At 35.0% G+C, this 13,846-nt stretch overlaps 1 protein-coding gene across 1 annotated transcript; it reads left to right on the top strand.

Moving 5' to 3' along the window:
- Positions 1-10,304: 10,304 nt before the first annotated feature.
- Positions 10,305-11,249, top strand: LOC105997024 (olfactory receptor 2B2-like). The gene has a single exon (XM_013031298.1). It carries the CDS (start codon positions 10,305-10,307, stop codon positions 11,247-11,249), a length of 945 nt encoding a protein of 314 aa, XP_012886752.1.
- The last annotated feature ends 2,597 nt before the right edge of the window (positions 11,250-13,846 follow it).

Here is a 13,846-nt window from a genome sequence, read left to right as displayed (position 1 = left end):
AAATGAAGCCGAGTTTAACACTGGTCAATTCACCTAACAGGCACATTGTAGTCTTCGCCATCTACAATAGTGGGTTTCGCTTGTTTTCAAAACTGTCTTCTCCAGTCGTTTCCCAGGTTTCTTTTGGATCCTGTGAAAGGCAATTTTCCTCCAAAGTCTTTGATGCCTCTCACTCATTTCTCACTTCCTCTACTTTCATTTCATTTTAGTTTCCCTTCCTCCTTTTCATCTTCTACCTTTTATTTCACCTTTTCTTCCAATTTTGATCCTGCCTTTTACAACCATTTCCATGATGGTTCTACATTTTTATCTCTTCCCTACAATATTCTAACAATTGCTGACAACAACTGTCTCCAAATAGACTGCTCTCATTTTTCACAACAAAAAACTGTCCTCTACCTTTAGGGGGAATATCTGGCTCAGGACTGAGGAAGGGAAGGGGAAGCTAGTAACAGCAAAGAAAATTTGTAGTGCAGAACCTCAGAATAGCGGTGGAGGCTTACAAAAGATAAATACTCTGCCTGACATCATAGAGAGAGGCTAAAATCAAAACAATCCAAGTATTTGCCTAAAACATGGACATCTGCATAGCTCATATAGCCAGTTAAGACTTCTTCTGAGATCTGTTATCAAAGCAGAGTAAAGCACTAGTCATCATAAAAAAAAAATAAAAGCTAAAATCAAAAAGCCTCTAGACTTTACCACCACTGCTGAGATTTGACTGCCTTATGCCAAAAGTAGAAATCATGGTAGCTGCTGAATTTGGCATCCTTTCCTTAATAGTTTCCTCATTCTACTCTCAGAACCCAGGCAAGCAACTTTATCACTCTCGAGGCCATTTTTTTTTAATTGTGAAAATACCGTACAGAGGGGTTACAATTACATGGACAAGGTAATGAGTACATTTCTTATCAAGCATTGTTGCCTCCTATTTTGTTTCCCTTCCCATCCCTTCCCATCTCTCCCCCAACCCCCCACCCTGACCAAAGTTGTAAAGTTCATTTTTCGACATGTCTTGTACATCTCATTGTTGCAATGGGTCCACCTGTATCCCTATTTAAATGATTTGGTTTTTTTTCCCTTCCCTTCCACAAATTATACCAACATCAAATACAATGAACCTGTTTTCACGGTATAACCCTTGTTGGTTATACCGTGGGGGAGGGACATACAAAGCAACAAAGAAACCATCTTATAAATATGTTAGAAACAATCACAAGAAAGAAAAAACATTTGAATCCTTATCTTGAGATTCATTTCGCCTAACATCAACTTATCTGACCTTTTCTGCTTGACTCAGATATATACTAGTTATTGCAAATAAGGGAAACCATGGGAGCTATGTTTCTTTGCGCCTGGCTTACTTCACTTAATATAATTTTTTCCAAGTCTTTCCATTTCCTAACAAATGGGGTAATGTCATTCTTTTTGATGGAGGCAGAGAATTCCATTGTGTATATGAAACCATTTAATACTGATGGAGAACCTTTAAAAATCTCTATAAAAAGACTCAAGGAGTGCTGACATTTGTGTTATGCCATGAAGTGTCTTCATTAGCATGGCATAAAATCCCATTCAGCAGCAAGCTTAGACCAAGGCTGTTTGCTCTCCATATTTCTGAACAAAGCAACTAACACAGACATCAATATTAATCTGATCAAGGTACACTGAATACATATATGGACATGTCAAAATTAAAACTCCTTATACAACTAAATGCTAATCTTTTTTAAAAGGAAAAGAAGATCAACTACAACAACATAAATAGAAAACTTCATGATCCTGGGATTTTCATTAATGGGAGACTTTTCATTGTTGATTCAAATATTGCTACTTGTTAATAAATAATAATAAATTCTACATTTGTATTCCATCATTCCATTATGCTCTGAATGTTTTTGTTACATAATGCATTATTTTAGTGTATATTAATTGGATAGAGTAACAGGCTTCTTTGTGACATTTCCATACTATGCATACATGTATTGTGATCATATTAACCTCTCTTTACCTTTATGTCTCTCTCTCTCTCCACATTTCCCCTTTCCTCATTCCTAATCATCTCCTTTTTCTTCTATGTATGGTATTTCCTCTCAGACTTCATACATGAGAGAAAACATATGATACTTGTTTTCAGAAAGGGTGATTAATTCAGCTGAAGACACCAAGAAGAAATATACACATCTGTCCTGTGATGCACCAAATCATTTTGCAGGCCTTATACAGCTTACAAGCTGAATGTTCCTTAAGCAATCCATTTGCCTACTAAAACATTGAGTATATTCTTCTTTATGTCTGAATAAACTCCAATGTGTTTATATATCACAATAAAATATCTGTTGATCTGTTTATGGGTACCTAGGCTAGTTCCAGAACTTGGATATTATAAATGATGAAAAATATTCACAATATGTGCAAGGTAATTTTTAATCTATTGAAGAAATAGATATTTTATCCATTGCTCTGATTATTTTCTAACATAGTGTTATATCCCTTTGTTATTGTTATTTTAACTATCCCTGTATATCTCTGCCTTTCATTGTTATTATGACAGTATATAGAGGATATAGACAGTATATAGACAGATATAGAGGAATAGTAAATACACATTTCTTTTAGATTCTTTTTTTAAATTTTTTTAAATTGTGAAAATATTATACAGAGGGGTTACAATTACATGGGCAAGGTATTGAATACATTTCTTATCAAGCATTGTTGCCTCCTCCTTTGTTTCCCCTTCTCATCCTCCCTTCCCCCTGCCTTCGCTCCCCCCATCGCCCCACCCGCGGCCAAAGTTGTAAAGTTCGTTTTTTGACATAATGACTTGTGCATCTCATTGTTGCAATGGGTCCACCTGTATCCCTATTTAAACGATTTGTTTTTTCCCTTCTCCTCCACAAATTATACCAACATCAAATACAGTGAAAACGGGTTATATCATGAGGGAGGGTCATACATAGCAACAAAGAAATAATCTTATAAATGTGTTAGAAACAATGGCATGAAAGAAAAAAATCTGATTACATATCTTAGGGTTCATTTCTCTAACATCACCTTATCTGACCTTTTCTGCTTGTCTCAGACATATACTAGTTATTGCATATAAGGGAAACTATGGGACCTATATTTCTTTGGGCCTGGCTTAGTTCACTTAATATCATTTTTTGCAAGTCTGTCCATTTCCTAACAAATGGGGCAATGCCATTCTTTCTGATGGAGGCATAGAATTTCATTGTGTATATATACCACATTTTCTTGAGCCATTCATGTACTGAGGGGCATCTGGGTTGGTACAACAGATGCTGGAGGGGATATGGACAGAAGGGAACCTTACTGCATTGTTGGTGGGAGTGTAAACTTGTTCAATCACTTTGCAAAGTAGTATGAAGGTTCCTCAAAAGACTCCACATAGAGCTCCCGTATAACCAGCAATCCCACTTTTAGGCATTTACCCAGTCACAAACAAGACCATACTTAAGCTACCAGCACAACTATGTTTATTGCAGCATTATTTACCATAATAAATGCACATTTTAAAAGATAAGTATAGCACATTTGACTTCAGATGCATACCTTACTTATAAAAATAAATTTGCATCTAAAACCATTGAGTTTAAAAATAAACTGGTACAGGAAGGAAAATTTGATTAAGGTATGATGTTGATTTATTTCTGATTTTACTTTTTAAAATTTTTATTGCAAAGGGGATGTACAGAGGGCTTACAGTTACATAAGTCAGGTATTGAGTAAATTTCTTTTTGAACAGTGTCGCTCCCTCATTTTCTCTCTGTTTTTCCCTTCTGACCCCACCCCCCACTATTTCTGACTTTAAACATATATTTATAGTTGTAATCACACTCTAAATAGGATCCTCTGGAAACTGCTTATGAAGGATACCAGTGTGTTACTGTTTTGCTCTTTGTATTTATAAATATTAACCATCTTCAAAAGTATAAGACAAGAAAAAAACACTGAATAAGCATGTTTATGGTTTACACAAGTCCTCCTAAAACCCCTCAATTGTCTCTTTGTTTTCTCTCCTCAAGATATTGCATATCCATGTGTGGATCATTTCTGTAGATGTGCATAAGTATATTTGTTTGTGTACCTATATTTAGCCATACTATCTTGTAGGGTTTTTTTTCCTCAGTAAGTATCTATAGAGAGACCAATCTAATTCTGAAGCAATAGACTTGTTTCATCATCTTTAATGAATGGGTAATATTATACTATTAACATATAATTAACCTTAGGTCAAATACTTCATCTAGTTCTTTATTAGCACACTTAACCTTGTAGTGAAGGTCTTCATGCATCCACTTGTGCATGACTGTGTGGGAATCTCTGCCAGGTGAATGTCTACAAATGTAATTGCTGTTCCTACAGGCATGCTCATTTTTACATATGTTGTATGTTTATAAATTGCTTTCCAAGAAGGCTAAAGCAAAGTAGCTATCCAACATGCTAGAAAATGAAATACTTTGCTCTTTGAAAATTTAAGTAAAAATTACATCATTTTGTGACTTTATATTTCTTATCAACATAAGGTGACACATTTTAACCACATATTTGAAAGTCACGGAAAAACTTTTCTTTTGGTCATCTGTGGTTGTTTCTGGGAATACTGGTCTTTCATGACAAGCATGTATATAGTGAGAATCTTAGCTTTTTTGTTTTTCATGTTTTAGACACTTTGGAAGTTTTTCACTTTTTGTTTTAACTTTATTCATATTTGTGTTTTCGGAATTTTACTCTTCTGTACCAAAGACATGAATCATTTTAAAGCTATGAGATTTTAGTGATCTTAGATGGAATGTAGATCTTTTGCTAAATATTATCTTATTTACAATTGAAGTTTTAATCATTGCTCTGAAGGAAAATTTAATTTATGCATTTTGCAAAGATTAATGTGAGTTGACACAATCAAATCTCATAAAAAAATTTTCCTTGTTACCTAATAAGTGGCTATGCAATTTCAGTTTATTTCTCAAGAAATAAAATTTAATAAATTAAATAAAAATTATTTCATACTATATTTTTAGGTTAATGAAATGCAAAAATCTGATATTTGAGGTTATTTGTTCCAGAACACAGATTTTACAAACAATCTTCTTGGTTTCATATCCATTATTTTTCTACTTGTCCAGAGTCAGATGGATGGAAGGAAGGAAGGAAGGAAGGAAAACATAATAGAGATAGTAGAATGAAAGTTGTTGAATTTTAATTTTGATTATCAAGGTAAAGAGTTTGGATTGGTTATGCTAAATTAATTGGAGGAGGAGAACTTGATCAAATTTGAATGCCTTACTTTGTGTCCCAGGTTATGATCTTAGACAATTCACTTGATTTTTTTTCTGTTTTAGAATAGCCACCATCTAAATATGAATAATAAAATATATTTTGCTAATTTATACAGTGATGGTGCCTACCAAATGAATTAATAGGTTACAGTTATAAGATATTTTATATAATAACTATAGAAAGTAAGGAGCCATTATAGGTAGAAATGTGGAAAATTGATATTTTGGAAAGATTATCACAGCCATGTGACATTATTCTACTTTTCTCAAAATAGTAAACACCTACAAATGGACACTTGATCTGTTTTGTAATCTAAATTATTAAGAATCATTTAAAAAAAAACACGCCAAGCGTCAGTGGCTCAGACCTCTAATCCTGGCTACTCAGGATACTGAGATCTAAGGATCGCAGTTCAAAGCCAGCCCGGGCATGAAAGTCCAATAAAAACTAATGAGGAAAAGCTGGAAGTGGCTCTGTGGCTCAAGTGGTAGGGCCCTAGCCTTGAACACAAAGAAGCTCAGGGACAGCGGTGCCCAGACCTAGAGTTCAAGCTCCTGGACCAGAAAAAAAAAAATCCATACTGACAACCCCTGAGACAACCCCAGGTCTTCCTGGAATTGATTAAATTTCTTCTTTAGTGACTCGCCAAACTTGCTTGGCAAAGTTTGCATTTTGACAGGAATATTTTATTGCTTTTGAGGGTTCCCCACCCTCTAGTCCCTCTGGTTATTTTCTCCTGGACATATTGGCGGCAGCAGGTACTAATTATGCTGAGTCTCAGAGGCTAAATACAGGATGAGTTTAAGGTGGAAATGGCATGGGAACTCATGGGAAATCTCCCTTATGTATCAATGGATTCTAAGGATAGCCATAAATTGGAGATGGTTTCTTAAAATTGACTTTTCGGTAGGTCAAAGAGTACTCAGTCAGTTGATTCTAAGAAGAAATTCAAACACAAACCAGTCTGAATATCATGTTTGAGCCACAAGTCAATCTTCCATCATTCTTCATCCTTATGTTACAAACTCCACCAATGGAGGGATCACATCCTAGAAACAGGTAAATGCAGAGGAGATTTGGGAGGGAAGGTGAGTCACAGTTACCTTGTATTGGTCATGGCCTCATAAGATGGGCTAAAAGGATTACTCATAGCCAGAACCACAAAATAAAACTTTCCTTAGACAATGAAAAGATTGTTTCTGTTAGTTGTCTGCATTTTTGCTTGAAGGCAGAGAAATGGTACCCATCAAATTTTCAAAAATCTATTATTCAAATATTTGTTTCTGAGTTTACTAACTCCATCAATTTGGGCAAGTGCTATAGAACCTCATGTTTACACTAGCCCAAGCACCATATTCTGGAATTATCAACAATTAACTAGCCATGTGACAGTTAGCTCTGCTTTGGGGGTGGGGAGGATAAATCACACACACACACACACACACACACACACACACACACACACACACACACATATATATATATTATATAATAAAGAATAGATGACAGCTAAGATAAAGTCTCTAAGATTCTTAAAATCCAAATCATTATCATATATACATGTATATGTATACATCTAGTATATATGTGTATATATATGTACCTATATATGTATGTATGTTTCACCAACAGGCAGAAGCTTATGAATCAAGACACAAAAGCAGCAACCTATGGAAGCATTCACAAAGAGCTTGATAGACCATCTCAACTAGTGGTAACCTGTTTTGTACCTGAGTTTGGTCAGGAACAATGAAAATATATAATTCTTACTACAGAGGCTTATGATAGGAGCAAAGTGTGTATGTCTATGAGGAGTATAAAATTATATCTAGGCATGCCTGTGTGTATAAAGTTATATATAATCTATATGTGTGGAAAACCTAGTGTGAACCTTCTGGTTTTATAAATACTTGTTACAGTGTATTTTATAACAAGGAGAGCTATAAGGAAAATACTTGTATGATAGTTTATGTTATTGACTTTGGGAACCTTACACCTTCATTAAAATATCTTTAATTTACTTTTATTGAAAAGGTGATGTACAGAGGGGTTACAGGTAGATAGGTCAGGTAATGAATACATTTCTTTTTGAACTGTCATTAAAATATTCTTAAGTGTGCTCTTTTATCTTTTCCCCCTTGGTTGACTATTTAGGTTACAGATTTGGAGATATTAAAATATTGAGTTTTGTCTGAAAGGTTTACCATTCTGAGTAAATTAAAGGTTGCTTAAATTTATGCATATCTGGAATAAAAGAATCATACAGGCAAGGCAAGGGATTAAAACCATGACTAATATCGAAAAAGTGAGTCCAAAATTGCATGAACATAGAACTATCAGATCAGTTTTGTCTTAATACATTTTATCTGACTATTGAGAAAGTTAATGAAGAGTGCATTAAAAAGTAAAACTAGATAATAATGGCCCCTTCAGATAGTTTGTTTCCTGCTTTCTTTCATTCCTTTGCATACCCCATTTGCTTGAGACCCACAGATCTCCGTCTCTCAGCTCCAGTTTCTCCCCCTCGTGGGGATTTCCAACATATTTTTACTTCCTATTTAGGTAAATTAAGCTCTACTAATCCCTATAATTTTCTTATGTAGTCAGAAAGGCAAGAACTCCCCATAGTCCTTTCCAGGCAAATAAACTGAATTTCCTGTGTGAGACTTTTGCCTGCAATCTTAGTTTCCTACTTTATGTTCAAAATCATTCCATACTCACAGAATTGACAGATACTCATCTAACCAAGCATTATTATCTCTATACATTTATTTTTTCTCTCTTGTGCTTTCCTCTAATTTTCAGTGTATTTATTTAGTTATCTGGCAAAGTTGAAGATCACATCTTACTATGTAGCGCAGACTTGCCTTAAGTTCACTAGGCAGCACAAGCTGACTTTGGACAAGTAATCCTCCAGCCCTCATACCCTCCAGAGATCTAAAATCACAGGGATAATAGCACCACCCTGCCTTAGCTCCACTTTTTTAGTTTATCTATTGTTATTCTTTTATTACTCATTTTATATCAGTATTATAAATATTTCATATCAAGGCATATATCAAAGAATAACATTATTGTTCCCTTAGAATAATGAATAAAGAATTCAAAATGATCCAAGCTTATCTCGAAAGTAGCATTTAGCAGAAGAAACAAATGATTGTGACTATTTGGAGAGAGATGGTATAATATATGAAGACTGTAAGAATATGACATTAACTTAAAATCTAGGAGAAGAAACATGGCTTTCTTGAAAAACAAAAGCATTATCTGAGTGCAGAAAAGTGAATAATGAAATTCTGAAAGGAGCTATAGCCAGATATTAATTCACACGGATGAAGGTGCTGTTCCACAGTTGTTCTTCTGAGGATTCTCATTGAACAAGGCATTGAGTTCTAACTGAGGGATATCATTGTATAAGTAAGATATTCTCTACAATATAGATGATACCTTCCACTGAGGATTATAGATAAGGCAAAATTTGGGTCAAAAGCATACATAAAATAAGAATTTGTCTCAATGCTAGAGTAAAATCTGTTTCTACAATAATCCTCTAATTTGACAATGCTAGCTGTCCCATTTCTTTGAGACTATAGCTTGATTCAAAAGCCTATATCCAAGGCTGTTTACCTAAGTATAGAAGTCTAACAAATATAAATTCAGATTTATAAAGGGTAGAACAATCGGTCACTGTAGTTATTTTTCAAAAATTATATCATAAAGGAATTTTATGGATTAGATGAGAGAGTTCACACAGGCAACTCAAGTGTTAGATATAGAGGAATTGATGCATAAGACCCAAAAGAAATGAGTTAGGGAATATTTTCTTATGTGCTTATGAAAATTTTATGGGATTAAAAATTCAATACAGCTTTAGTTTCAAAGAAATACATATAGTTGGAACTCTATCCAGTGATTTATATCAGAGATTCAATTTTTATCAACTTTATCCAGATCTATTTAAAAAGCTTTTTGTAGCAAGCAAATTTCTAAAGCCTGACTGTTCTCTTATCCTGTTGGAATGTTTTGCTTTCTTTGCCTTACTCTCTCTTTCTCTCCCTCTTCCTTCCCTTTCTCTCTATTTTAGTGTTATTTTAATGGTATTTTTTATTATCTTTAATTAGTTGTACAAATGAATTGCCATTTAACAAAGCAGCTTATGAATACAACGTAACTTGATCAACATCACCCTTTCAAACCTTCTCACCCATCTCTTCCAACGCACCCCTTCCCTCACTTTTCTTAATTTTGTAGGCTATATATTGGATTCATGACTACATTCTCCCTGTTCCTTCTCCTCTTCTTTCATCTATCTTTCTCCTAGGTTTTTTGGACAACAACCATTAATGCTTGGAAGGGGTAAAAAAAAAATCCTGACACACCATCTTCTCATCATGCAGGTTTTATGAAATTCTCCAGTTGTGTCCAGTTGTGTTTATGAAATTCTCCAATGTGTCTGGACAAGATCAGTGTGATAAAGATGAATATGTGTCTTGGCTGTGGCTCTTCTGCAGACTCCTCTGCCTTCTTCCTCCTATCCTTTCTTCAAGGTGTTTATAAGGAAGCTCTATCATTTCCCCATTGTTTTAATCCACACTGTGTTGTCAACCACTGACTACCTATCCCACACAGTACTGATGACAGCACTACTGAAGTTTTATAGGAAAAAAAAGATACCAAAATCCAAAGAGAGGGAGTAGTTAACCAGAAGCCACGGTTAAATAAGCAACATTTCTGAGCTACATTGCTGGTGCTTTATTTGTTCTTTTCTCAGAAACCTTCGATACTTCATGGACAATACTAACCTCATTTTACCATAATCTGGATAGATGGATGAACAACAGCATTTTATCATTGAGATCTAGGTACAAATGGCAGAGATAATGAGGATTTTATCTCAGCATCTCTGGGCTCGAATCCTCAGTGGCTTCTTCTTAGCACTAATACCCATCCCCAACAGCAGATATTTAGAAGTCGCAGCTGTAATTTCACCTACGAATGCCACCATGTGGACTAGCAATCAGAGCTCACAAGATGATTTTATCTTATTGGGATTTTCTGACCGCCCTTGGCTAGAGACACCACTTTTTGTAATCTTTCTGATAGCTTACATCTTTGCCCTCTTCGGAAATATCTCTATTATCCTAGTTTCCCGCCTAGATCCTCAGCTTGACAGTCCCATGTACTTTTTTGTATCAAATCTATCCCTTTTGGACCTCTGTTATACAACCAGCACTGTCCCACAGATGCTGGTCAATCTTAAAGGACCAGAAAAGACCATCAGCTATGGGGGCTGTGTTGCCCAACTCTACATTTTTTTGGCCTTGGGTTCCACTGAATGCCTCCTTCTGGCGATCATGGCCTTCGATCGTTACGCAGCCATTTGCAAGCCCCTTCACTACCCAGTCATCATGAACCAGAGACGATGTGTCCACATGGCCTCTGGTACCTGGATTAGTGGTTTTGCTAACTCTCTTGTCCAGTCCACGCTCACGGTGATGGTCCCAAGATGTGGACAGAGGGTGATAGACCACTTCTTCTGTGAAGTTCCTGCCCTTTTGAAACTTGCATGTACGGATACGAGTGTGAATGAGGCTGAGCTCAATGTTCTTGGGGCTCTGTTACTCTTGGTACCACTCGCTCTCATCCTGGGCACTTACGTGTTTATTGCTCAGGCAGTGATGAAAATCCGCTCCGCTGAGAGCCGCTGGAAGGCCTTTAATACCTGTGCTTCACATTTACTTGTGGTCTTCCTGTTCTACTTTACAGCCATCAGTATGTATGTCCAGCCCCCCTCTAGCTATTCTCGTGACAGGGGTAAGATCATGGCTCTCTTTTACGGCATTGTCACACCTACCCTCAACCCATTTATCTATACATTGAGAAACAAAGATGTGAAGGCTGCCCTGAGAAGAGCACTGACCAAGGAGTTTTGGGTGAAGACACGATGACATCTGTAAAGATGGATGGATGCCCTCACCTTTCAAATAAAATGTTAGATATGGAACTGGTGTGGAAACGATACATTCATTGGCACAAAATCCTAAAGGGACCAAGAAAGAAGCAAGCAACTCGGTGAATCCTAGACACCACTTTTCCACTTAAGAGAATGCCGTATCCCTTCCTCCTCAGTGGAATGTTTTATAGCCCTTTGCCATAAACCAATGAAAAAATATCCATATTAGCCTGTTTCTAGACAAAAGAAAATCAGTTTAGTTAAAGTCAATATCATTGTCTGAAACAAAATTTAAATATCAAACTCATCATAAATATCCCATCTACATAGAGTCCAGACTGATGTACAAGTTGTATGTCTTCATGGAATAACCATTTGTTACCTTTGATTATAGTTGTCTTGCTGCCAAATGTACATATTGATATTTGCCTTAATTAAAAGTTTGTGTGTGTGTGTGTGTGTGTGTGAGAGAGAGAGAGAGAGAGAGAGAGAGAGAGTGGGTGGGGAGAAATTAAATTATATTTGAATGTGCTTTAGATTATTTCTCTGTTAGTAATGAATTTAATAATTAAAACTGTACCTGTGTCCCAAAAGGAAATATCATTAAAAATATTAGTTCTCAGTATAGTTCTTAATAATTTTTGATAGTTTATAAAACCACAAATAAGCACTAGCTATGAGTTATTATCATACTTTAATATGCATCCCTAAAATTTCTTTTAGAAATATAACTTTCCAGAATTTAAATGGACTGTAACTGTGTTTAATCAGTTTTATTTATTTTAGTTCCTAGTAGTTATTCCAAAATAATGGATTAAGATCTCTTTATAACATATGCCTGGAAGTCTTAAAAATTATCAAAATTTTGAATATCCTACAAGTGTGTTTTATTTGAATTTTTAACTTGGGGAAACAAATAAATATGTTAGTGGTGTGAATTCTGAGATCTAAATCTAATGAGTATGTGAGTGAAATACTGATTATCTACCTGAGTCCAACACTACCAAAAATTATGTAACATTGGGATTTCAAATATTGAAAATATGATCTAGTACAAAAGATGTATAAAATCTCTCCCCCAAGGAAGTACTTTATCAAATTGTAATTATGATGCACAATGTATTTCAAATAAACTTCTCTGTTTCTCCCCAGATATAAATGGGACTTGTGCTTTTCCTTAAGGTTCACTCTTTTTCATGACGCTAATTAACCCAACCATGTGAGCTTTTATTTCCTCAAATAGATCCTGTTTTGAATATCTCACCAGAATAGCAGTTCCTTCAACACAAGTCCTTCTCAAGCCATAGAGTATCTGTGTCTGTATCCTCTCAGTACTGAGTTGTGGACATGCTAAGTGTTTATAAATAGGCCCAATATAACTGGACCTGGAGCTGCAAAAGTTTTTCCTAAAGGTTCTTGTAACAATTTCCTATCTACCATCCAATAATTGCAAGCCTTACTTTCCATCAATGCAGTCCACAGAGTCTTAATACTTCTCTGTTGACTCCAAATGGTAAGACAGATGTAGCTGAAATATCAAGAAAAGGCCTTTGGAAATACTTTTGTAAATCCTGGGTTATAACGAGCCCCAGTATTATGATTTTTTAAAATCACATTGTGTCTCCTAATACATGTCTTATTCTCTCTTGGAACTCATATCTATATGAAATAAAATGTATCTTAAATGCATTAATAAAAAAAATTCTGTACCGATTTATTTTAGTCAAGCAGTGCAGTTCTCAATGGCCGCGTGTTTTAGATATTTGGCAACACTAAAGAAAAATGCTGCATGTTCTTGTATTGACCTTATTTAGAAGCCTAGGCCAAATTCAAAGGAAGTGAATAGTGAAACTATTATTTTATATTGGAATAAACATGGGATAAACATTAGTGGCATGTCACAGTCTTCTCAATTTGTATTTCTCTGGTTGATTTGTTATCTTGAACATTTTTGTGTGTACTTGTTGACCATTTAATGTGGTCTTTATGAATTGTCCATTCAGATCCTTTGACCGTTTCAAACTATAGTATTTATTTTTTGATATTAAATTCTTCCCACTTCATTATACAATCTACACATTAGCCCTGTGTCCAGTGAAGTTTTCAGATAGGTTTCTCACTTTGTAGTTTATCTCTTCATTTTGCTGATTGTTTCTCTGCTGTGCATAAGTTTTGAGTTTTATGTCCAAAAGTACTAGCTTTATGTAATAGCATTTGCATATTCTTGCTTTCTTTACCTGTATGTCTTGTAATCTTATTCAAAAATTCCTTGCCCAAGTTAATGTGAGGAAACATTTCTACATGTAAATAAAAAAAAGGAAAAAGTAGAGCATTCAATTAGATAGAAGGAAGTCAAATTATACATGCTTGCTGATGAAATTGTCATATTTATTGTAAATCCTATACAATCCTCCAAAAACTGTTAGAACTGATGAATAATTCAATGAAGTTGTAAAGCTAACAAAATAATCAATAGCTTTCCTATATGTCAATATACAGCTGTTTTGAAAAGATAAAAAGTAACCCCATTCTTAAAGCATATACAGTGTATATAATAGTTATATAATAGGTAATATATTTATAAATAAATAA

This window comes from Dipodomys ordii, unplaced genomic scaffold (genome assembly GCF_000151885.1).
Source record: "Dipodomys ordii isolate 6190 unplaced genomic scaffold, Dord_2.0 Scaffold138, whole genome shotgun sequence".
In the NCBI taxonomy this organism is placed as follows: Eukaryota; Metazoa; Chordata; class Mammalia; order Rodentia; family Heteromyidae; genus Dipodomys; species Dipodomys ordii.
Note: the sequence above shows the minus strand (reverse complement) of the source record. Positions and strands in the feature narration are given on the sequence as shown.

Bases quoted from the DNA above. Each gene is read 5' to 3' on its own strand.
- LOC105997024 (XM_013031298.1), top strand. From the start codon at position 10,305: ATGTGGACTAGCAATCAGAGCTCACAAGATGATTTTATCTTATTGGGA.